The sequence below is a fragment of the Symphalangus syndactylus genome, chromosome 8 (genome assembly GCF_028878055.3).
Source record: "Symphalangus syndactylus isolate Jambi chromosome 8, NHGRI_mSymSyn1-v2.1_pri, whole genome shotgun sequence".
NCBI lineage: Eukaryota > Metazoa > Chordata > Mammalia > Primates > Hylobatidae > Symphalangus > Symphalangus syndactylus.
This window is the reverse complement of record NC_072430.2, coordinates 101,801,115-101,828,125: the sequence shown is the minus strand read 5'-3', so window position 1 is coordinate 101,828,125 and position 27,011 is coordinate 101,801,115. Positions and strand designations below refer to the sequence as shown.

The 27,011-nt window shown below is 37.2% G+C and overlaps 1 protein-coding gene across 1 annotated transcript in view; it reads left to right on the top strand.

The window, feature by feature from the left end:
• RFTN2 (raftlin family member 2) overlaps positions 1 to 27,011 on the top strand; it is a 100,446-nt gene that overhangs the window by 13,275 nt on the left and 60,160 nt on the right. The window contains exons 2-5 of the mRNA XM_055290115.2: positions 16,215 to 16,398; positions 18,570 to 18,684; positions 22,774 to 23,053; positions 25,553 to 25,762. Coding sequence (XP_055146090.1) covers positions 16,215 to 16,398; positions 18,570 to 18,684; positions 22,774 to 23,053; positions 25,553 to 25,762 — 789 coding nt within the window. The remainder of the gene's footprint in view (positions 1 to 16,214; positions 16,399 to 18,569; positions 18,685 to 22,773; positions 23,054 to 25,552; positions 25,763 to 27,011) is intronic.

Here is a 27,011-nt window from a genome sequence, read left to right as displayed (position 1 = left end):
AGTGAGAACCCATCTCTAGAAAAATTTTATATTTTTATAAAAACATTTTAAAGAAAGAAATGGAAGAGGACACCAAACAAATGAAAAGACATCTCATGCTCATGGATTGGAAGAATTAATACTGTTAAAATACTGCCCAAGGCAATCTACAGATTCAATTCGATCCCTATCAAAATACCAATGTCATTTTCACAGAAATAGAAAAAAAATACCAGAATTTTTATGGAACCACAAAAAAGTCAGAATAGCCAAAAAAATTTTTAGGAAAAAAAGAACAAAGCTGGAAGCATCACACTACCTGACTTCAAAATATATTACAAGGCTATAGTAGCCAAACAGCATGGTATTGGTATAGGCCAATGGAACAGAATACAGAACCCAGAAATAAATTTGCATATTTACTGCCAACTGATTTTCAACAAAAGCATCAAGAGCATACACTGGGGAAATGACATCCTCTTCAATAAATGGATATCCATATGCATAAGAATGAAACCGGACCACTATCCATCTGTCACCATTACAAAAATCAACTCAAAATGGACTAAAGACTTAAACATAAGACCCAAAACTATAAAACTACTAGATAAAAATGTATGAAAAACACTTCAGGACATTGGCCTATGAACGATTTTATGGCTAAGAACTCAAAAGCACAGACACCTAAAATAAAAATAGACAAATAGGATTATACTAAACTGAAAAGCTTCACAGCAAAGGAAGCAATCAACAGAATGAAGAGAAAACTTACAGAATAAGAGAAAATATTTGCAAATTATTCATCCAACAAGGGACTAATATCCAGAATATACACAAGGAACTCAAACACCTCAACAATTTTTAAAAATCCTGTTAAAAAGTGGGCAAATGACAAGAATAGACAATTCTCAAGAGAAGACATACAAATGGCCAACAGGTATATGAAAGAATGCTGAATATCACTAACCACCAGGGAAATGCAAATGAAAAACCACAATGAGATGTTATCTTACCCCAGTTAGAATGGCTGTTACTACAAAGACAAAAAGAGATCCTGTGGAGATGAGGATGTAGAGAAAAGGGAACTCTTATACACCGTTGGTGGGAACGTAAATTAGTACAACCACTACGGAAAACAGTGTAGAGATTTCTCAAAAAACTAAAAATAGAACTACTATATGATCCAGCAATTCCGCTACTAGATATCTATCCAAAGGAAAAGAAATCAGTATATCAAAGGGATACTTGCACTCACCTGTTTATCACAGCACTATTCACAAAAGCAAAGGTATGGAGTCAACCTAAGTGTACACCAACAGAAGAATGGATAAAGAAGATGATACATATGTACATGGTGTAATACTATTCAGCCATAAAAAAGAATGAAATCCCAGCCTGGGCACCATTGTGAGACCTCATCTCTACAAAAAAATATATATATATATAATATATATATATTTAAAAACTACCAAAACATGGTAGCATGCACCTGTAGTTCCGACTACTCTGGAAGCTGAGGTGGAAGGATCACTTGAGCCTTGAAGGCGGAGGTTGCTGTGAGCCTTGATTGCGCCACTGCACTCCAGCCTGGGCAACAGAGCTGGAGTCTTGTCTCAAAAAAAGAAAAAAAAAAGAAATGAAATGAAATCACATCATTTGCAGCAACATGGATGGAGCTGGAGGACATTATGTTAAGTGAAATAATCCTGGCACAGAAATACAAATATGGCATGTTCTCACTCATATACGGGAGCTTAAAAAGTTGATCTCATACAGGTAGAGAGTTAAATGATGGTGATCAAAGGCTGGGAAGGATGAGTGTGTGTGAGCAGGGGATAAAGAAATGTAGATTATCCAGTACAAACATACAATTAGATAAAAAACATAAGTTATATTGTTCAACAGTGGAGTAAAGTGACTCATAATTAACAACAATATATTGTATATTTTAAAATAGAAATAAGAGAGGACTTGAAATTGTTCCTAACACATAGAAATAATAAATACTCGGCCGGGCGCAGTGGCTCACACCTGTAATCCCAGCATTTTGGGAGGCCAAGGCTGGCAGATCACTTCAGGCCAGGAGTTCGAGACCAGCCTGGTCAACATGGGGAACCCCATCTCTACTAAAAATACAAAAATTAGCCAGGCGTGGTGGTGGCGCATGCCTGTAACCCCAGCTACTCGGGTGGCTGAGACACGAGAATCACTTGAACCTGGAAGGCACCACTGCATCTTGCTGTCTGGGCGACACAGTAAGACTGCCTCAAAAAAAAAAAAAAAAGAAAAAGAAAAAAGAAATGATAAATACTCCAAGTAATGAATACCTCAAATACCCTGACTTCATTATTACACATTCTATGATTGTAACAAAATATCACATGTACTTCATAAATATGTAAGATACTATGAATCAATTTTTAAAACTGCAGTTATATTACTTCAGTTAATACATAAATGAGTGACTACAAGGATGGAAGCTTTCATGGAAAACATAAACAATAATAATTCAGATGTTATTTATATAGTAGTTTATATTTCTAAGTTACTGAAAACATTTTGATAAGTAACATAAATTAGATACTCCTAATATCCATACATTAAATTGCTTAACAATTTATTATGGTTTAAAAGCTTTAACCCAGCTCATGTCGGAATTTTATTTTCACAAATTCTGAATTACTATGATCCAGATCAATGAAGTTTTGCTTCTCTGTAGGCACTAGAGCACACTGGCTCTGGACTCACTCTGTCTGGGTTCAATCACAGCCTCACCACTTACTAGCAATTTGGGCCAGTTACCCAGTCCCTTTCTTTCTTCCTGAGTTTCCTCATCTGAAAATAGTGATAATACTTACCTTATAGGATTTTTGTAAAGATTAATTAAGAATTGGCATGTAAAACACTTCACATATTGGCTGGCACAAAATATGCACTTGTTATGTTACTTACTATTTTTTACTATAATTGCTAGATAAAATATGGAGATTGACAGTCTATTCCCTTTTGAAAATGTAGACTTGCTAGTGTTTATACGTAGCATTTTTTTTTTTTTTTTTTTTTTTTTGAGGCAGAGTTTTTCTCTTTTTGCCCAGGCTGGAGTGCAATGGCGTGATCTCAGCTCACTGCAGCATCCGCCTCCCTGGTTCAAGCAATTCTCCTGCCTCAGCCTCCAAAGTAGCTGGGATTATAGGCACATGCCACCAGGCCGGGTTTATTTTGTATTTTTAGCAGAGACAGGGTTTTACCATGTTGGCCAAAATAGTCTTGATCTCCTGACCTGCAGTAATCCACCCGCCTCAGCCTCTCAAAGTGCTGGGATTACAGGCATGAGCCACCACACCCAGCCTGTACATTGTATTTTTATCTGAGGAAATAATATTTCTTTTTTTTTTTTTTTTTTATGAGATGGAGTCTTGCTCTGTTGCCAGGCTGGAGTGCAGCAGCACAGTTTCGGCTTACTGCAACCTTTGCCTCCTGGTGCCTCCCAAGTAGCTGGGCCTACAGGAGTGCACCACCATGCCGGGCTAATTTTTGTATTTTTAGTAGAGACGGGGTTTCACCATGTTGGCCAGGATGGTCTCGATCTCCTGACCACCTGATCCACCTGCCTCAGCCTCCCAAAGTGCTGGGATTACAGGTGTGAGCCATCACGCCCAGCCCTAATATTTCATAAGTATTTCAAAAATACACACCAATCATCAGAGGTAAATTGGTGGAAAGAACATATGTATGTCTTGGACTATTTTCAGAGTTACATCACCAGAGCAAAACTTTTAGCATTGAACAAAGTCTTAACTTTAATATATGACTTTATATTAAAGTCATAGTATATGATTTTTTCTATTTTTAAAATTTGATCTTTGTCTATGAAGCTTTTAAGCAAAAGAGCATAAAAAGTCTTTGATGTTTTATTTTAGAAACTATAAGAATAAATGAAAAATGTTACTTAACCTTCACCATGTTTTAATTTTAATAATAACATTCACTTTGCACAGTTTTCAAAGTAATTGCAAAATGCTTTCTTTCATGAGTTCCTCATGATAGCCTTGCAAGATATATAAAGCTCTTACAAAAAATGTAGCATCAGTTTAACAGTAACCAACCACACTCATTAAAGCTGTAAACAACCCCATTTGCTTCTTCCCCCAAAGAACTGAGAAAGAAGTGCTGGTGGTTGGGGAGCTAAGAAGAGAAGAAGGCTTGCAGCTACTGCTAACCACCTGTGCTGTTCAAATTCTAGCCAAACTACCATTACCTCTCCCTTAATTTCCTCTGTTTAAAAAGTAATAGGGGCCAGGCACAGTGGTTCATGCCTATAATCCCAGAACTTTGGAAAGTCTAGGAAGGAGGATAGCCTGAGTCCAGGAGTTCAAGACCAGCCTGGGCAACATGAAGAGACTCCACCTCTGCCAAAAAAAATAATAATAATACAAAATATTAGCATGGTGTCGTGGCATGCACCTGTGGTCCCAGCTACTCAGGAGCCTGAGGTGGGAGGATCACCTGAGTCCAGGAGGTGGAGACTGCAGTGAGTCAAGATGGCGCCATTGCAGTCCAGCCTGGGCAGCAGAGAAAGACACTGTCTCGAAAAAAAAAAACAAAACCAACTATGTGCATGCTTTGGGGTCACACATCCTTCATAAGTAAGGTTTATGAAGACCAGGCATTGGAAGGAAGGCAAATCCAACTCCTTAAAGGATACTCTTTTTTTTTTCTAAAAAATATATATTTTTTAAAAATAGTCTTAGACAAGGTAGCATGAGGGGGAAAAAAAAACATAATAGAGGCACTGATATTACTGCCCCAGCATAAGGACACAAAGCAAAGACTTGGCCTCAAACACTGAACCTGTCGTGGAAACATAATTATTCACTCTGGTGAGCACTAACGAAAATTCCTCACTCTATAGGCACAGCTCTCCCCTTCTTCACATCTCTAACCTGAAGCAGGTTTGAAAACCTAGCAAGTTCCTAACAGCCCTCCAATCTCATTTCTGCATGGTTTTAAACATAATTAAGAACCAGGGGAATTACATGAAAGAAAGTTCTCAACAAAATTCCCACATTTATTGCTCCTCTTCTTGCTCCTGGGTTTACCTTCCTTGAATAATGATGGCATGTTTACAGCAACTCCCAGTGTTTACATTACAACTCCCAATGTTTACACTCCTTTTGTTTACATCAGGTCCCAATAATGAGGACAACTTTCTTATAGAGTGAACCTCAGTCCCCTATTACCATCACTCTCCCATCCCTACAAATGAGGAAAATTAGAAAAATGTTTAAATAACATAATGTTTAAAACCATGCATAAATGAGATTGGAGGGCTGTTAGGAACCTGCTTCAGTTTAGTGATGTGAAGAAGGGGAGAGCTGTGCCTATAGAGTGAGGAATTTTCATCAGCGCTCACCAGAGTGAATAATTATGTTTCCACGACAGGTTCAGTGTTTGAGGCCAAGTCTGGGAAAACTAGATCACTTATTCTGTATCCTACAAGGCTGAACACTGTCTCAAATGGTCTAGGTGGCCTGACCTGGATCAGGGCAAGCTCTGGTCTACAGAATCCCTGGGGTGACCCAGGGCAGAAGTTACAAACTAATGAGACTCAGGCTGTATTTAGCCTTCAGACAGGTCTCCTTTGGGGTAGACAGTATTAAATATTTTAATTGTCACTTTTTTTTAACTGGGAAATATTATATAAGAATTGGATTTAGGGGTTTTCTTAAAAATTAGAAGATCCTTGGCCAGGAATAGTAGCTCATGCCTGTAACCCCAGCCTTTTGGGAGGCCGAGGCAGGAAGATCACTTTAGGCCAGGAGTTCAGTACCAGCCTGGCCAAATAGCAAGACCCCATCCCTACCAAAAAATATATATATTTTTTATTTTTTTAACTGAGAAGATCCAGTGACCTGGGCCCACAATTCCACATGGCAGCACTGGGCCCAGGGATGGTGCACTCTTTGGATGAGGCTTTGAGTGTTCTCCAGGTCCTGCAGCCTCCTCCTGTGTAGCTCCTTTCTTTGTTTTATCAGCCTAGTACCTGTGAGGCATTTGAGTCAAGGACTCTATGTAGTAGATTAGTTTGAGCTAGAGACCACTGATCTTAGATCTAGGGACTCCTGATCTAAGTCTCAGTTAGAGACCTAAGATCTAGGGCATGAGTTCAAGATTTCTGCTCTAGGGAGTGAGTTAGAGACCTCTAATCCAGACTTCTGTAGTTTGGGAACCAGGCCATGTTTTTGGAATATATTCAAATCCCTACCATGATCTTCCCGGAGATTTTTTAAACCAACAATGACTTATCTCTAAGGGCAACTTCATTTGAAACTATCTTCTCAGAGCTGGACCATCAACAAATGGGAAAATCACCGATGTCTATTTGAGTGTTTACTTTGCACCAGGCCCTGGGCTCATGTTTTACGGTTATTTTCACAATAACTCTATGAAGTTAATACTATTCTTTATTCTTGTTTCAGAAAGGAAAGGTAACTTGTTCTAGATCATATGCTTAGTAAAGGACATAATCAGGATTCAAACCCAGGTGAATTGCTTCCAGAGCCTAATGCTCTTAAAGAGAATAGTGTACTGCCTCTCTTTCTACAGAAGAAGACCTCATTACAAAGCAACCAATGGTTGTAGAGCACTTACTATGTGCCAGACACTCCTAGGAACAAAGATTAATTTATTAGTCCTCCTAACAACTATATAAGGAGGATTCTGATTATTCTCATTTTGCAGATGAGGAAACTAAGGCACACGGAAGGGAAATACCTTACTAGGCGCGGCAGAGCTAGGATTTGGATCCCAGAAGTCTGGGGCTAGAGTCTATGGCCTAAACCACTGCTCCATGAGGACCCTGGAGCTCTACTCGTGAAATATGTTAATAGTACGCCCAAGTTTGCATTCAGTGGGTCTTTTAATAAGTATTTTTAGGTACTTAAACCGTAATGTCATCTCTGTGCTGGGTGCTACAGTTTTATCAAAAGACATTGACCTCCAGATAGGAGAACATGCACACTTGGAACAGTTGAATATTAGTGTAAAGCAGTGGGCCCAAAACAAATATGATTTTTTTTTTTGAGACGGAGTCTCACTCTGTTGCCAGGCTGGAGTGCAGTGGTGTGGTATCGGCTCACTGCAACCTCCACCTCCCAGGTTTGAGTGATTCTCCTGCCTCAGCCTTCCGAGTAGCTGGGACTACAGGCACACACCACCATGCCTGGCTAATTTTTGTATTTTTAGTAGAGACAGGGTTTCACCTTGTTGGCAAGGATGGTCTCGATCTCTTGACCTCGTGATCTGCCCGCCTCGGCCTCCCAAAGTGCTGGGATTACAGGCGTGAGCCACCGAGCCCAGCCCCACTATCTTTACATAAGCTTATGTTCAAATATGTTTATTAGCACTGATGTACAATATTTGTTCTCTCTTTCTAACTTTTCTGGATTTCTCCGTTTGTAATTCCTCCTGAAACTTTTATGTGTGTGTGTGTGTGTGTGTTTCTTGCATTAACATTTCTACTATGGTGAGACTCAAGACAATATCCTTACTTTATTGAGAGTGCAAGAAGATGTGGATTAGACCAGAAAAGCAGAACTTATTCCAATGATGCAAAATTTTTCTGACATCACCAGAGACGAGGTATTTCTTGGGAACACATTCTGCACCTAAACAGGAACCTCTTTAAGCATCAATTTTATTCTATTATAGCTATCTTCTTGGTGATTATTTTAACGTTATATAATTCTGCTTTTAAAAACTGTGTTCTGAAACAACAGAATGAAAGGGGGATAACTTCATTATTGTTATTGGTTTAAACTAATGACGTGTGTAAAGCCCTTTAAGTGGCCCTAGACTAATGTTTGTATAGTTTTTTGTTTTTTGTTTTTGTTTTTTGAGACAGACTCTTGCTCTGTGGCCCAGGCTGGAGTGCAGTTGCCCCATCTTGGCTCACTGCAACCTCCGTCTCCTGAGTTCAAGCAATTCTCATATCTCAGCCTCCAGAGTAAGTGGGATTACAGGCATGCACCACCACTCCAGGCTAATTTTGTATTTTTAGTAGAGATGGCGTTTCGCCATGCTGGCCAGGCTGGTCTCGAACTCCTGACCTCAAGTGATCCTCCCACCGTGGCGTCCCAAAGTGCTGGGATTATAGGCATGAGCCACCATGCCCAGCCTATATTTGTATAGTTATTTTATCTAGTTTTGTAATTCACTTTATTCCCTCTGGTGTCATCTGTCTCTTTTGCTATTATCATTGTGTCCTTGCTACCTCTAACCCAGTGGGTCTCCAAGCCTCCACCAAAAGTCTCGGCACTGGACATGAGATACTCTTAGGCTGTATACAAAGACACAGAATTAAACATTGGATCACTTAAACAGAAAAGTATGCCCTTTTCCATCTCATTTGGGCCTTCCCATCAGTTTGGAATTAATGTGTCTTTAACACCCCTCTAATGGCTAATTTTTCTCCTTTTTTGTTTTTGTTTTTTTTGTTTGTTTGTTTTAAGACAGAGGCTCATTTTATTGCCCAGGCTGGAGTGCAGTGGTGTGATCATGGCTTACTCAAGAAGTTGCAGCCTCAAACTCCTGGGCTTAAGCGATCCTTCCTCCTCAGCCCCCAAGTAGCTGGGACTTACAGGCATGTGCCACCACGCTCAGCTAATTTTTACATTTTCTGTAGAGACAGAGTCTCATTATAGCCCAGGTTCATCTCAAACTCCTGGCCTCAAGTGATATGCCTACCTCGGCCTCCCAAAGTGATGGAATTGCAGACATGAGCCACCATGCCCAGCCTAATTTTCCTTTGCCAGGCCTGTGGCTCAGTCTTTGGCAAATAACATTATCTAGCTAGAATGTAATAAGTTTTCTTTTCATTGTATTTATTTGTATGACAGCTTTCTACTTAAGATAAATGATTCGGGTTTTATGGCTATATGAGTGATATAAATTCTTTTTGAAATAAATTTATTTTGCTTAAAAATTAAAATTAGAAGAAAATTTTAAGGATATGACCAAAATTGTGAAAGTGTACTCAGACAACTAAAGTTTGGGAAACACCACCCCAGTTCAATGAGCAGTTGGTTGAGAGAGTTGTTAAGGGAAGGCGGCTCCATGCCTTTCTTATGGAAAAAGTGGGTGGACTTTTTGAGAACTTTTTTTGGTAAATTGAGGTTATTTCTACTGTTCTGTTATTGCAAAAGTAATTGCTTTGCCATTGAAAGCAATGGCAAATACCATAATTATTTTTGCACCAACCTAATAGATTTTTGAAGTTGCTGGCAGTCTGCTTTCTAGTAAAGTTGAACAAAAATCTCTTTCACCTCTATTGTTTTAGCCTTTTTTTTTTTTTTTTTTTTTTTTTACTAACCAGATAGGTATTTTTTAATGAGCACGTCAGAGTCTCACTCTGCCCTGCCACATGCAGTTTGGGAGAGTATTCCCATGTGTAACTGAGTCTTCCATTGCTTAGTCAGTGTTCTACCTGCCAGCCTCTTCTGTGTGACAGCCCTTCAGATATATACAGATGGTGCCCTGTTCCTCACATATGATTTTGCACAGAGTTGAAAGACACCCGTCAGGGTCTCCAGACCCCTCATTATCCTGAGCACTTTCTTTTGAATGTACTCCCGCTTGTTACTGAATGTCTCTAATTTCACCCCTAAATTGAAAACAGTTTACTTATCCAATTCAACAGATATTAATTGAGCATCTGTCTGCTAGGCAATACTCTAAGTATAGAGTGGCACTGAACAAAGCATGAACATCTCTGCCCTCGCAGAGCTTTCATCCTGCCCTTGTGGGGGAGGCAGATATTAATAATATAATTAGGTAAATAGTATATTCTGGTTATTATTATTTGGATAGTTATTAATGCTAAAGCAAGGAATATACTAATGAGATAGTCTGCTCACTAAATTCTTTAGTGAGCCTCCTGCCTTTGGAGGTAGTTTTTTTCCAGATAGCCAAAGATCACATTAGATTAACTCTTGGCTTATAATTAGTTTGCAGTCAGCTACAGACCACAGGACTTCCCCTTCCCCCTTCAGTGAAAATATATTAAATCAGAATTCTGTCACTCTGTGTTTTGAACTTAGACTTTATCCCTGTTAGATTTTTTTGTTTGGGGGACCTTTGTACCACCCCAACCAAGAGCTCTTCAAATCTTCATTCTCTTAGCTAATATATACACCATCACTTCTTTGCTATTTAATTAACTCTAAGACACCATTGATTATAAAACAAACTATTATTTTATGTACCATTAAGAAAGAAAAATACACCAATTAAACTATAACTATTTTCTTATAAGTAATTTTAGTTTTTACCCATGGCAAAAGCTCTTTTAGACATTTTAAACATAAGTATTTCATTATATATCTCTCTTACATACATAAGAAAAGGAAATTAAGTGAAATGAAGATATTTCTAAAAGTTCCTCACACTTAAAACCTGACTCTTCTGAATCACTTTTAGAACTTTGAGCCCTCATTTCCCCATTTTTCCACATAATCTTCCTATGAGCGGTCAAGAGTATTGGTAATGCTGCATTTCTTGAGCAAGTGCTAGGGTTTTCTTCCAAGTAGCTGACACCCATTCTGCTAAGTTTGAGACTGGGACTTTCCTCATATTGCCAGAGGTTACCAATGGAAAGTTTTCAAGCAGCCACCCGGACTCACATTCTTAAGTGATCCTTGAACAGTTTGTTGACTGAAACCTCAAGCACTCTGGGTTGTCCAGCCATGCCACATGGAAAAACATCAACTTTGCACAGGTATTGATAAGTACATCATAATTACCACCTGGCCTACAGTATTGAAAGATACCAGGAGGATTTCCAAGACCTATTATTGGGTTCAATTTTATAATTTATAAAGACACACCTCCACAAAAATGAAATGCTCACCTCTACTCATATTTGTAATCAACCACAATCTATGGACTTTTGTGTTTCACTTTAGTCATGTAAATGTTATTTTTTAAATAAGCCTTAAAATTCCTTACACCATCATTAATTTTTAGGTTTTCATTTTGCAACCTACGTTGCTGGATAATCAAGTAAAACTGCTGGGAAAGTATCAAAGTTCTTTATTTTTCTTGCATCATTTTTGAGGAAGAAAGCATATGCCTTTTTAACCAATAAAATAGATGCCATTGTACTTTTTAAAAATTGTTGACTTAAACATAAGAAATAAACCTATAAAACTCCTAGAAGAAAACAAAAGAAAAGCTTCATGACACTGTACTTGGCAATGATTTCTTTCTTTTTTTTTTTTGTTTTGGTTTTGTTTTTGTTTTTGTTTTTGTTTTTGTTTGAGATGGAGTTTCACTCTTATCACCCAGGCTGGAATGCAGTGACATGATAGCTCACTGCAACCTCCGCCTCCCAGGTTCAAGCGATTCTCCTGCCTCAGCCTCCCAAGTAGCTGGGATTACAGGCATCCGCCACCATGCCTGGCTAATTTTTGTATTTTTAATAGAGAAAGAGTTTCACCATGTTGGCCAGGCTGGTCTCAAACTCCTGACCTCAGGTGATCCACCCACTTCGGCCATTGAAAGTGCTGGGATTACAGGCGTGAGCCACTGCGCCTGGCCTGACAATGATTTCTTGGATATGACACCAAAGCACAGGCAACAAAAGTAAAAATAGATAAATGGGACTATATCAAACTTAAAAGCTTTGGAGCATCAAAGGACACAGTCAACAGAGTGAAAAGTCAATATGTGGAATGGGAGAAAATAATTTCAAATCATATATCTGATAAAGGGTTAATATCCAGAATACATAAATAACTCCTACAACTCAACAACAAAGAAACAACCCAATTTTTAAATGAGCAAAGGGTTTGAACAGACAATTCTCCAAATGGCCAATAAGATGTGAAAAGATTCTCAATATCACTAGTAATTAGGGGAATACAAATGAAAACCACAATAAGTTATCACCTTATACCTGTTAGAATAGCTACTATCCAAAAAACAAATGTTAGTGAGGATGCAGACAATTAGAACCCTTGTGCACTGTTGGTAGGAATGTAAAATAGTTCAGCCATCATAGAAAACAATATGGAGTTTCCTCAAAAACTTATAAATAGAATTACCATATGATCCAGCAATCCCACTTCTGGGCATATATTTAAAATAATCAAAAGCAGGATCTCAAAGATATATTTACACACCCATATTAATAGCAACATTATTCACAATAGTCAAGAGGTGGAAACAACCCACATGTTCATAGACAGCTGGATAAACAAAATGTGGTATATATATTCAATGGAATATTATTCAGTCTTAAAAAGGAAGGAAATCTTGTAACATGCTACAGCGTGGATGAACCTTGAGGACATTACACTAAGTGAAATAAGCCAGTCACAAAAAGGCCTACAGTGTTGTAAAGACATGAGGAGGATTCCCAAGCCAAGGCACATCTCTTATTCTTAGATTGAATTTTACAATTTACAAAGACACACTTTCACAAAAACGAAGTGCTCACCTCTACTCATATTTTTAAAGTTATCAACCACAATCTATGGACTTTTGTGTCCAAGTGATTTTGTGTCAATATGATTCCTCTTATATGAGGTATCTAATGTAGTCAAATTCATAGCAAAAGAAAGTGGAATGATGGTTACCAGGGTCTGAGGACAGGAAGTAATGGGGAGTTGTTTAATGGGTATAGGGTTTTATTTTTTCAAGCTGAAAAAGTTCTGGAGATTTGTTTCACAATAATGCGTGTATACTTAACACTACTGAACTGTACACTAAAAAATGGTTAAAATGGCAAATTTTTGTTTTTACTACAATTTTTATACATTTTAATATATATCTTTTTATTGTAGTAAGACATACATGACATGAAATTTACCATTTTAACTATCAGTAAGTGTACAGTTCAGTGACATTAAGTACATTCATATTGTTGTGCAGCCATTACTACAATCTGACTCCAAATGACATTTAATCGCGTGGTGAAGGGGGTATTATGGAACTAAAATAATGAAACAAAATTAATTACTAACTGCTGAGTATCTGGTAAAAATACAGAACCATTGAAATACTTTCAAATAATCTATATGTAGTAGCAACTTAAGTGCCTCTTTGAACTTCATGCCTTTTTTGTGTGGGCTTCTGCAGTTCTTCACTATCTGGGATGATGGCAAGATTGCAAAGAACAGAGTGTTGAGCTGCCTAAATTTCCCTGAAGTCTAACCCAAAGCTCTGGGAGGGTGGACTTTTCCCAACTCCGAGTTCTTGATACCTGGGGTTTCCAATCGTGATGCTAAGGTAGACGAGGTAGGCAACATGAGGCAACATATGCCCTGACAGTGACTCCAACCAAGTCAGCAAGAGCAGCAAGGCCAGCAGTATCCAGAAGTTCTCCCAAGCCCACAAGCTCATGTGAACTTTTCTGAATAAAAGCCACATTCTTTCCCTTCATTAAATCATTATTTGTGGTACAATCTTCTCCCAAATTTCTTCCTGGATTTCATTCAAAGATGGAGCTAATTAAATCCCATTAGCTCCACCTCTCTGTATTTTTTCTTCATTTGCAACATGGCTTTTTCTCATTGTAATATCATTAAAATGAGGAACATGTGATGGAACCTTATGCTAGAGACTCCTGAAGTGAATATGACCTTTAACTCTATTTATTTGGATTCTCAGTATGTTCTTAACCATCCCCACTTCCATGATCAAAAGAATTTTTACAAATTCCATGTCACTGCCTATGTTTTTCTCTGTTTTGTCTCTCTTCTCCAAGGCCTAGATAATGTGAACAATTGTTCCTGAAATTGCTAACCTAACTTTTTTTATTTCCACTAGCTAATCTTGATTGCTTGCCTTTTTTATGTAATAACTTCATTTCTTAATTCCCCTTATGAGCAGTATTTCCAATTTAACATAGTGACCTAAGGAACATGCTAGACATAGAAAGACATGAATACAGTAGGTTCCTTTCCCTTAAGGAATTCTCAGTCTAACAGCCAAGACATATAAACAAATAACTATAATACAATCTGATAAGCGCACTAGTAGAAGGACATGCAGCCCAGAGGAAGGAATAATTAACCCAGGCTGGGAGAACAGGGAAGGAAATGAAGGCCTGGTGGCATGAAACAGAGTGGCAGGTTCAGAAACACCAAGTCCTTCCAGTATCCCAAAGCAAGACATGTAAGAGAAAGACTAACATGGAGGCTTAATCAAGAGGCAGAGGCCAGACTATGAAGATTCTTTTGTATTACACTAAGACATTTCCACTTCCTGCAGTAAATGATTTTCTTTAAATTTTTTTAGGATTAGTACATAGTTCTAAAAATAAGTTTAGGTTATGTTTCATTCCTTAGTGTTAAGAGTTGCTTCCATTTTGTTATAGTTTTTCAGTTCCTTTGTTTAGAAATCAGAGTTGGTAGTCAAAATACTAAAGAGTAAAACCAAATGAATCACAGAATTGCCACACCAACAAGCAGAGCTGGGCTGTTTACAAGGAAGCCCAGCTGTTTCTTCAAAGTCCAAGATCATTCTCTTTGTTTTCATTCCTATTCATAATGATGAAGAAAATATATTATAAGTAAAATGTTAATTTAAATCCAAAAGAGGGTGAAAATTGGAGGAAGTGGACCCTTCCTGGTTTATATAACTTTTCTGTTGAGCGCTTAGTTTTTGAAGTTGGCATGAATACCCACTGATGGTGGATTTGTTTCATCACATGGATACTGATGTAAGGGGAGGAGGGGATTTCCTCTGGCCCTTCCTCCTCAACTGCTTCTTAACCTCCTTCCTGTGCTCAGGCAATCAGCAGCAGTTCTTTGCCAGACACCACTCACCACACTGACAGAGGTCAACAGCCAACTAGGCTCATATCTGGAATTAATTTCATATGTCTTGTTACTTAAGAGATAATCAAAATGCAGGTCTATTTCTAGGTATTACTTCTTGATTGTTTTTCATACAATGAGAAATATTGTTGTAGTAAATAAAGTTGTTATTTAAATTAATACTGCTGGATCATTAAGAACATTTTCTCAAATAACACACTCTTTTCCTTTTACTATTCTGAAGTCTGTACTGATAGTGCTATTCTACAGTTTCTACAGATTTGCTATCCTTCAAGGAATGGTTTAATTGCAAATCAATTTTGCATTTAAATTTCTACTACATTTAGAATTTTTATTTATTAAAGAGACTAGTGGATATCTGTACTTTTTCATTCACCTTTACTCAAGCATTTACATAAGCGCCATGAGAAATTATATGTTTAGCTTCCCAGATAAACTTAAAACACAGTGCTTTGAAAGAGTAATTAGAAATAAGAAAGCACTTGACAAGTGCTGCCTAATAAATGCCATTTCTCCCATTTTTAATTATTAGATTGGTATGAATTTTATTTTTAAGAAATCATGCATGTCGGCTGGGAGCGGTGGCTCACACCTATAATCCCAACACTTTGGGAAGCCAAGGCAGAAGGCTTGCTTGAGCTCAGGAGTTTGAGATCAGCCTGGGCAACATGGCAAAACCTCGCCTCTACAAAAAATACAAAACTTAGCCGGGTGTGGTGGCACGCACCTATAGTCCCAGCTACATGGAAGGATTGTGCGAGCCCGGGAGGTGGAGGCAACAGTGAGCCACGATTGTGCCACTATACTCCAGCCTGGGGGAGAGAGTGAGACTCTCTCTCAAAAAAGAAAAGAAATTAAGCATCTCATCTTGTTCAGTCATAAAAATGACTGGTTCTTCAAATTATTGTATCTCCTATGTATGTCTTCAATATCTATTAATGGAAATACAGTCACTCAAATGAAATCCTAAAAAAATGAAACTGACTTAATTGAAAAAACTCATAAGACATTGTATTTCTGCTTTAGACATATGGGTGATATTATGTATCTACTAATTTGTAAGGTCACTTTTCCTATTTTCTGAAATGACTTTAAAAATGTGTAAATACATGCTAATGTAACTTTATCTGAGATTAAGCCATTGGAGATTTTTTTTTTTTTTTTGTAGAGACAGGGTCCTTCTATGTTCCTGTTATGTTGCCCAGGCTGGTCTCCAACTCCTGAGCTCAAACAATCCTCCTGCCTCAGCCTTCCAAAGTGCTGGGATTACAGGCATGTGCCACTGTACCTGGCGAAGATCTTTTCCTATTCATTAGTATTATCACACATAGGTAGAAATAATGTATAATTCAATCTTAAGAATATGCAAATTTCTCTTTGCTTTTGATATTTCAGCTTCATCAAACCCAGAAGTCATCAAGATAAATTCAATTCTGGATATAGTAACAAAAGTGGAAGACTATTATCTTAAAGGATATATTGTTGGGGCTATTCATCCTGTTATACAACCTGTGGGGCAACGAAAACATCTACCTGCAAGTTACCTGTATAGAGTGGTGCTATCGCGCTTGAAATTAAGGTAAGCACACTGTTCAAGAAAGAGGCAGGTGAGGGTGACAGTTCTCTTTGTCTAAAAGAAAAAAATTTGAATCAAGTGACAGAGAATAAAGGACACATGGGGGTTTTAGTTTAAAGCACATTTTCCAGCAGTGGAACCTGGATTGAAGCAAGGAAATGTTACACCTCCTTCTTTAAAACTCCTGATTGATTTTTGCTTCTTGCAGACAAATGTATCCTAAGTGAGGATGTCCGTGAACAAAGGGAAAGCAAAATAGATTCCAGAGTCACCTGGAAGCTCCTGTAGCCACTTCAGCAGATGCAGGAGAAGCAGTGAGCTACAGATACTATCACTAGGCTAAGGAGCTGACCAGACCTACCAAGTCCACTTTCACTAAGCTTTCTGACTGTCCTACATTGTTTTATTAATAGTGGCAACAGAAACTATCTCTACATTCTAAAACTTTTTTTTTTTCAAGACAGAGTTTCGCTCTTGTTGCCCAAGCTGGAGTGCAATGGCACCATCTCAGCTCACTGTAACCTCTGCCTCCCAGGTTCAAGCGATTCTCCAGCCTCAGCCTCCCAAGTAGCTGGGATTACAGGCTCCTGCCACCACAGCCAGCTAATTTTTTGTATTTTTAGTAGAGATGGGGTTTCACCATGTTGGCCAGGCTGGCCTTGAACTCCTGACCTCAGGTGATCCACCCACCTTGGCCTCCCAAAGTACTGGGATTACAGGCATGAGCCACTGCACCCAGCCCATTCGAAAACTTTTAACAACAGAAAGACCTACTATGACAAGTTCTCACAAATTAGATAGACCTCTTGTTAACCTTTTTCCAAAATCGAATTTAAAAGCTAACCATTGTAGTGTTTTTTTATTTTAATAGTTACTTTTCCAAACAATACTGCAACCATTTTTGCCAGCCTAGATTGTAAATTTGATAGTTTTCATGGTAAAATACTGTTGTTCTTTCCAATGAAGAATAAAAATAACTAGACAAATAGATTAACACATTAAATTTTTTTACACAACCCTTTAATATGTTACTTAATGACAGGGATGCATTCTAAGAAGTGTGTCCTTAGGCTGTTTCGTCATTGTGTGAAAATCACAGAGTGTACTTACACAAACCTAGATGCTATAGCCTACTATGCACCTAGGCTATATGGTATAGCTTATTGCTCTGAGACTCCAAACCTGTACAGTCTGTTACCGACTGAATACTGTAGGCAATGGTAACACAATAATAAGTATTTGTGTGGCTAAACATACCTAAAGATGGAAAAGGTACAGTAAAAATACCTTGCTCTATAATCTTATGGGACCACCGCTGTATATGCAGTCCATTGTTGACAGAAACTTCATTATGCAGTACGTGACTGTATATCAAAACCATCCTAAAGACCAGGGGAAAAAATTATGTTTTCTCTTTATAGTGATGGATCAACAGCAATCACTTTACGAGAGGGCTAAGCAGAGAAGGAAAAATGAAATTAGAGGAAAACTAAGAAAATAGGAAAATTTCAAAAAACAAGAAAGGGCGTTAAAAAATTCCAGGTGTGATTTTAAGGAACAGTCTCCCATGGAGTAATTGCCTACTTTAATATGTCTGGCAGGGTGTGTACAGGCTTCAGCTTTCACTAGAATATGAAGCCTCATCAGATATTTACTAGTTCAAGCATTACTAAGCAAACATGACATTTTTGCACAGTAGTAATGCTTATGTCCTAATTACAAATCTTATCAACCATGTGTGAATTATCTTTTCTGCTTTTAGGATTACTTCAGACAGACTTAGCAGTACCCTGGCAAGGCTAAGAATAAGCAAAGAAAAAAGATCAGAGAAGAAGAAAAAAGGAAAAGGGCAATATTTATTTGCATTTAAATGGAATTTTTACTTCTGCTTTTGTTCGATAGGATATAACAACAATCTAAAATTATTTCTTATAACTTTATTAAAACTAGACATGAAGCTTTTCTTTCTTTCTAAATTACAAATTAAATTAATAGCAGTTTAAATTAAGAAAATTTGAGTTAATAGAAGTTATTGTGCTTTTCTGGTATTTTTATATAAGAAGATAGCGATTACCTTGACCCTGTTTGTGAGTTGCTCACTCATTTTCACATGAGCATATTAGCTGAAAAGCAGCAATTGGCCTCCAACCATGAACATATTCCCTCTGTTATAGCCCAAAGAATTCGGCAGCACCCAGTGGACAAAGACGCCCAAGGCTTGTGATTGAGGAATGTCTCCTAACTTCTGAGGCACAAACAAATGACGCAGCAAAAGAACTGATAGAAAAGGTACTAAATTTATGCACTTTTTCATGGGATATTGAGAAACATTTGGTATTTCATCTTCATCAATTTCCTTTTTTACCCTAAAAAGAATAAGGAAATGACAGGTAACTTTTCTACCAGAATTTAAAACATATCAAAGTACTTGTGCCAAATTGTAAAGATTTTAAAACAGAAATACAGGCCAGTGAAACAAAATGGACAACCAGAAATAAATGTAAACAAATATAAGAAGTTCAATGACAAACCTGATGAAATAAAATGGAGGAACAACTATTATTTAATGAATGCTGTTGGGAAAGTAGGCAATTGTTCTGCAGAGAATAAATTCCATATTTCAGATGAGATAAAGAGGTAATTTTTCAATATAAAAAAACAAAAGAAAATGGAAGAATAAATGTACTCAATGAATACATTAAGGAGTTTGAGTATATAAATATAACTTAACTGTACTAGGAAAACTAAGCTTAAAAAAGAAGAGTCAAAGAGAAATCTGCAACAGACATGTCCTATGGGAGCTTCATTTTCAAAATATACATTACAGGAAAGGAATAAAAATCCATGAAAGTAATATGCAGTCTTAAATGGACAGACAGAGACCATGGACAGCAAATATAAAAGAAAGAAACGTCAATAATTAGGAGACGGTTGGTAACAGGTTCAACCTAATAATGTTTAATGTAAATAAAAACTGAGAAGTAATACCTCACCAGTATTAAACCGGGAAATTTAATTAAAATCCAGTATTAGCAAAGCTTTAAGACAAGTTAAGGCCAGGTGTGGTGGCTCACACCTGTAATCCCAACACTTTGGGAGGCTGAGGCAGGAGGATCACGTGAGGCCAGGAGTTCCAAGACCAGCCTAAGCAACATAGCGAGACCCCCAACTCTACAAAAACTGAAAGAAAAAAAAAATCAGCTGGATGTGGTGACACATGCCTATAGTACCATGTACTCAGGAGGGTAAGACAGGAGGATCACCTGAGCCCAGAAGTAAGCCTGCAGTGAGCTGTGATCAAGCCACTACACTCCAGCCTGGGTGACAGAGCAAGACTCTATCTCTAATAATAACAATAATAATAATAAAAACAAAGAAAAGCTAACATTCATAACACAACTGGCATTGTAAGAAATTAATGCAGTATTCCTGAATATCTATTTAGTAAGAAGAATTATAAATCCCGTTTTGCCTTTTTTTTGGTGGTGTTGTTAAAGAAAATAGGCTGGAGTATGGTGGCACAATCATAGCTCACTGCAGCCTCAAACTCTTGAACTCAAGCAATTCTCCTGCCTTAGCCACTCTGGTAGCTGGGATTGTAGGCATGTGACACCATGCCCAGCCAATTTTTTTATTTTGTAAAGACAAGAGTCTGTATTGCCCAGGCTAGTCTTAAACTCCTGGGCTCAATCGATCCTACTGCCATGGCCTCCCAAAGTGCTGGGATTACAGGTGTGAGCCACCATGCCTGGCCATAAATCCCATTTTATTTTTTAATCCCCTCCATAGGAACTGATTTTAAGAACATAATTGAAAAGGGGAAAAAATAATTTTTATACAAAGATATTTAACCAACAGTGAATAAGGGTCCAAATTCTCAATAACTGGAAGACTGTGAAAAAGACAATGATGGATTAATATAATAGAATATTTTATAGGCATTAAACATGACAACTATGTTGACTGTCAAGAGAGAAAAGTCTATACAATATAACTTAATTGAAACTTAAATGAAAAGTTAAATGCTGTATGTATATTGATTAAAACAAAAAAGTTGTACATTCATAAACATTCTAAATTGATGGGATTTTATGGTGAAAGGTGTTTCTTTTCCATTGCATTGACCTATTTATAAGGTTTTACTTTTTATTTAGATACATACAGCTAAAATCTAAGGCATTTCCTTTCAGGTAAGAAACTGAAATGCATTCACTTGTTTCTCTAGTTGTTTCCATGTGTTAAATACTATGTATGTAAGATTATCTGTGGTTTGGGGATAAGCCAGTCATAGTTGCTAACGATTATTTCCCATTTAGGTACAAAGTCACTATTCAATAAGGGTTTTTAGTCTTTGAGACTAAATTTTATAAACAAACTACGCATATTGTTTATTAGTACTATTCTGGGAAATTTTTTTTCTGGTAATAAATCCACTCCAGCAAATTTCTTTTGAAAACAAAAATGTAGCTACTAATTTAGTCTTAATAGATCACCATCAGAGCCCTTGTTTTGCATTTGACTTCCTGGACACAGTTAAAGATCTATTTAAACAGGAAAGTACTGTTATTTCAGCAATTAGAACAACGGGGTTATTTCATTAAGAGAAAAGCTTCAGGAAACATAGCACATGAAATATTTGAGCATGGCTCCGGGTATGAACAAGAGCCATAGATGAATTGCCAAATATTATTTTTGAGCGGCTGCCTTGTGTAAAGAGTTGGTTGTTGAACAGCTAACTTTTAAGTCAAGTTCTAACATTATACCAGTGTTCACTCTAATTTTAAAATTTGGTTTATAAGTATTTTTCTCAGAATTTTAAACTAAAAATAACATTTTAAAAATATCAATCCTCCAACTTAAAAATGGAAAAAAAATTAATACTATATTTGTTACCAGTCCTTTCCAGATAAAATTTCCTAGTAACGGAAAAAAGCTTTTCTGCATCTTTTCACTCAAATCAACTAACAAGACCTAGAGGAAGCACTGACGATAAATTCACCCATTTCTACCTGCAGAATATGCCATATCTCTATCCCTCCCTCTTCTTCTCTCCCAGGACAACTGATATAAAGGAAAATTTGTGGTTGTTTTAAATGGTTACAATCTCAATATGTTAATTCATAGGAACAAATGCTGTTTCACCAGCTCTAGCCCCTTGTCCTAACTCCACACACCTACACTCTCTCCCCCCTCTCAGAATTCTCCTGCCTCACAAGCTGGAGCTGAGTGAATTAAGTTGCCCCCGTTGACTGGGCATTGCTCTCTGTTCTGCCCCAGGTCTTCCTGGCTTTTCTCACTCCATTTCATTCTGACTCTAAATGTTTGCATTTGCAACCTCCATCATAATTCTTTTTCTTTCTTCTCCTCCCAGGTAACATTTACAACATTTAATTTAAATGTTTAAAACAGTAGCCAATAAAAGACATTGCTATTTCTTCATTTAACTAATTTAACAAGTACTTATAGAGCACCTATGAGTAGAAAACACTGCAATACAAAGAAGGATAAGACATAGTCCCCTATGTCAGCCTTCAAAGGAGCTGCCAGTTGAACACATGAAGAAAATAGAACAAAGAAAGGAAGTAAAAGCAGAGAGGAACAGGCCTTAGGTTTTTGGCTGTTACATTTCAACAAAAGCTAAATCTTACTGATATGTCAATGGGAAAAGTGCTGAGTGTAAAAATAAGCATTCTTAAGTTCCCAAAAATTATTTCACTGATATTATATCATAAGCTTCAGAATCCTATTCTTTAACTGATAGGATTGAATCTAATCCTATGTATCTGGCCCACATAGGAGACAATAGCATAAAGACATAAGCCAATCAGAAAGCTTTGTAAGAGTAGTGGTATGAATTGGGCTTGTGCTTTATACCTACACATTTGTCAAGAATCAGTCTTTTAACATTTTTCTTTGATACCATCAAACAAGCAAAACTATGTGTATTTTGCTTTTAATTTAATAAAGCTCTTCTTTATTAATGAAGATGTATTTGGTAATGTTATTTTTAGGAATTTCTTGGAATAGGTTTTAATTTTGCTCCAACTGGAGACACCATTGTTAAATGGTCTGCAAAAATCATGCTACAGAATTATTAGTTCTTCCCAAACAGTGGCCCTTCAGGGAAAAATAATTCCTGTTTTCATAATTTCTAAAGTATATTTGGTTCTGTTTGAAGGTCATGATGATCGTGTGGCATGGTCTTGCGGGCAGTGCTATTTTACAGGTGATTCATTAGTTTATGAATGAGTCTTTTGTTACTGGTCAAGTTACTCCATCTGCTAGTGGATTTCCTCAATAAGCCTAAAGGTTAATTGATAAAGTAATCAATGAAAATACAGTTTACATTTTGTTCTGCCATCTCTTTTTAAATATCAGATTAATGTCGCTGCTAAAAGAGGAATGAAATTTGTTGGATTCATATCACAGCATTATTCTCCATCTAAATTCTGCAATGGAACCAACCATGATGGAGATATAGAATCGATGCTACATGTGAGACACGGTTCAGATGAAAACTGTAGAAGTTGGAATGAAGGGACATTAAGTGGGCAATCATCTGAAAGTGGAATTGAGGAAGAACTTCATCATGAAAGTGGACAGTATCAAATGGAACAAAATGGCAGCCCTAGTTCCTCTAAATCAAGAAAGGGAGAAGGTAATAGACAAGATTAGTAGAAAGAGAATATACTATAGTTTAGATTAAGCAAAATAAGTTTTTGAGGTTTTTTTTTAGAAATATGAGTCAAAGTAAATTGCTAAAGATTATAATGACTAAATGAACTAATACAAACATCATGATTTTTAAAAGTTATTACAGCTAGCAATAAGGCAGGGCAGTTTTTTAGACAGTTGTCTCTGGCAGGACATACAGTGCCATCCACATAATGAAACTTTGTGTTGAAGATTGGTTTCTATTTAGTCATCCAAAACTCCCTTGTAAATTGGAGGCTGTACATGTGTACCAAATAAGTGAGTCTATTAAGTCTAAAAAGCTGTTCTGATTTATGTTTGTACTAATAAACAGCGTGTGAGAATTTTCGTTTTGGCCTTTCCCATTTCATGGATGGTTTTCACCTTTGAAATTAATTGGCTTTCTTTGATCATCAACTAGAATGTGAAACTGGCACATCCATGATGAAACAATTAATATAACAATAGTGCCTGCATCCTAAAATAACTTTGAACAACAGTTGTATTCTTCTGTGCCAGCTAGCAAGTCTTCCCAAGAAATTGAGAGTATTTTATTCATGCATTTGGGACCATTCAAAGTTTTCTGATACCTTTGTGGGCATGCTTTATAAAAGCACTATCAGAGAAAAGCAAAGGCCACATATACCTTAGCATTAACAACATGGGCTCTGGAATCAGATACCTCAATTTCTTTATAAAAAGGGGTAATAGTAAGAACTCCCTCATTGGGTTGTTGTGAGAAGTAAATAAGAAATGTCTACAAAGTGTTTGACCCAGTGCCTGGTACAGAATAAACTCTATATTAACTGCTATTAACTGATCCTTCCATCAGTGTTGGCACTGGAGGAGCACGCCTTGGTGTCAGACTTTCTGGGTTATGTTTTGATGTACTTAGCATCCTATACATGGCAGAGATTCATTTAGCCACATAAGCTCCACCTCCTGAAGAAATAACTGGGAGCATTTACCAACTTAGATCGCACCGATCTCCACCACCATCACCACCACCCTCCTCTTTTCTCACCCGTTCCCTAGCTAACAATGTCCCTGATTTTTCTGCAATGCAAAAATTATAGGAATGTGTATTAGTCTCTTCTCATGCTGCAAATAAACAAATACCTGAGACTGGGTAATTTATAAAGGAAAGAGGTTTAATTGACTCACAGTCCAGCATGGCTGGAGAGGCCTTGGGAAACTGACAATCATGGCAGAAGGGAAAGCAAACATGTCCTTCTTCACGTGGTGGCAGGAGAGAGAAGAATGAAAGCCCAGCAAAGGGGGAGGCCCCTTATAAAACCATCAGATCCCATGATAACTAACTCACTGTTATTAGAACAAGATGGGGGAAACCGCTCCCATGATTCAACTATCACTATCTGATCCCTCCCACAACATGTGGGGATTATGGGAACTACAATTCAAGATGAGATTTGGGTGGGGACACAGCCAAACCATATCAGAATGTAAAAGTGAACAAGAGGTATCGGAATTATGGTCAGAGAGCTATTCACTATCTTCCACCCATTCCTACCTTTAAACTCCAGGGGAGTTCCCACCCTTATTTTGAGCAAATCAGATGTCTATTTCTATTCCTTTAAGTTCTAAATCCAATACAGTACTTAATGTAACTATCGATCTTTAGATTCCTCTCTCTCAGTATTTTTAAAGTATATACTTCTCAATAACTTTTCTGCAGCAGTGGTTTTTAATTAGAAGAGGGAGAATGGGGGTAGCAAGAATTCACAAAAGACCTCTTTGAGTATCTGGTGAAATCCATGGAATCCAGATACTTTTGTCTGTCATACAGGTGATGTTAAACTTCCTAAAACACAAACATAGGTGTGGATCCACTGACCCCACGTTAAGAATTTGCCAATTCCTAGTAAAGCAGAAGATATGATCCAGCATTTCCATGTCTGTTCTAGGGTCACTCTCACACGTGTCCAGGGAGATACAAAGTTTATAATAACAGAAAAATTGGAAATATTGCACATGTCCACCAAAATGAGACTAGAACATTGGCATACTATGTAGCAGTTAAAATAAATGAATAAGATCTATATGGTTATTTGCATTTTAAAGGCATGTTGAACAAAAAGTCAATTCATATCTACAGTAGGATACCATTTTTTAAAAATTTTTCAAACTGTAAAATGTTACATATCATTTATGGTTATATAAGTGTGTATTAAAAGATTAAAAGCTTGCATAAGAATGATAAACACCAACTTCATTATAGTACTTATTTCTGGAGAATAGAATTAGAGGATACCACATAGTAGCCTCAACTGTATCCATTTCTCATTTCTTTGAAAAAATAGTCTGAAACAAATATAGCATATTATTGACATTTGATTAAGCTGAGTGCTTGTTTGTATGCTTGGAATATCTCATGATTAGTGAAAAAAATTAAGAATCTTTGATCAACAAAATTTTCCCCTTTTTTCTCCTTCTGAATGCCTAGCCTCAGACAACAAATTGTACACAGTCTTCAATGCTTTTGATGATGATTCAACCTCCTGGACCTATCAGGAAGGCATCCTGTCAATGAAAGTAACAAGAAAAGGATCAGTCATTAGTACACTTGATGCTGATTGGCTGGAGTTAACTACCTTTTATTATAAACAAGGCTTGTCTTTAATTGATTCTTTTGTATTCTGGGAAACATCTAAAGGTAAGTTTTATGTTAATGATATTTTATATCTGAAGAATTTGAACTGGTATCAAAATCAGTGAAAATGTTTTTACCTCTCAACTTCTATGGCTGAAAGGACAGATACCATTCCTAAGGAAATAAATTCCAGCTGTTACACAGATATGTAGCTTTAATTTAAAACCTTAAAGCTCCTTCAGCGCAACGGACACTTAAGGAGTGTGGGCAGAATTATAACATAAAATGTTCACTGTTGGGTTGTAATTGGGAAACCACTGTGTGATTGACTAGGAGAATTTTCCAAATAAGATGTACTATAATAGTCCAAATGGGAGGTTTATGATGGCATTTCGTGGTTACATTCACATTTATTACATTATCCCAATTTTGAACACTATCTACCATGTATATAGTCAGTCTATACCTGGTTCTTTCTATAATTTGTATAAAAAGTCATCTTTGGTTTAGAAAGTGACGTTGGCTCTGTTCTTACTTCTGTCTTCACCTTGTCTTTCATCCCTCTCTAGCCTTCCTCATTTAGTTACAATGCAGTATGTAATTATTTGTGTCTATCACGAAAATAAAGACAAACTATAAAATATTATCAAAAATGACTTTCTAAGAGTTTTTTTAAGAGTGTTAAAAAAAGAAAAAGAAAAGGTAGTAACGAGACTAGAAAAATGCATTAGGAAAGGTGAAGGTTATGAAATCCAGGATAATTAGGAACTCTTAACTCTATGAGGTTAGAGGAAAGAATGAAAAGCAAATAAGGTCTCCCTGTACCTTACTATTGTTAAATCAGCCTAGGATTACCTTAACTGATCCAACTAAAGACTTTGGATGATATTTTAAATTATCAGGAGTCATGTTCCAATAGGCCCTTTTAACTAGCAGTATTAAGGACCAAACGCATTGGAGCACTCAGAAATACAATACCTTGCGTAGTGCTTGGCACATAGCAGGTGCTTAATAAACATTTCTTAGTATTTTTCAGTAGGCCAGGCACCGTGGCTCACACCTGTAATCCCAGCACTTTGGGAGGCCAAGGCAGGTAGATCACTTGAGTCCAGGAGTTCGAGACTACCCTGGGCAATATGGTGAAACCTCATCTCTACAAAAAATGCAAAAAGTTAGTCAGGCATGGTGGCAGCCACCTGTATTCCCAGCTACCCAGGAGGCTGATGTGGGAGGATCACCTGAGCCCAGGGAGGTCAAGGCTGCAGTGAGCCATGATTGCACCACAACATTCTAGCCTGGGTGACAGAGTAAG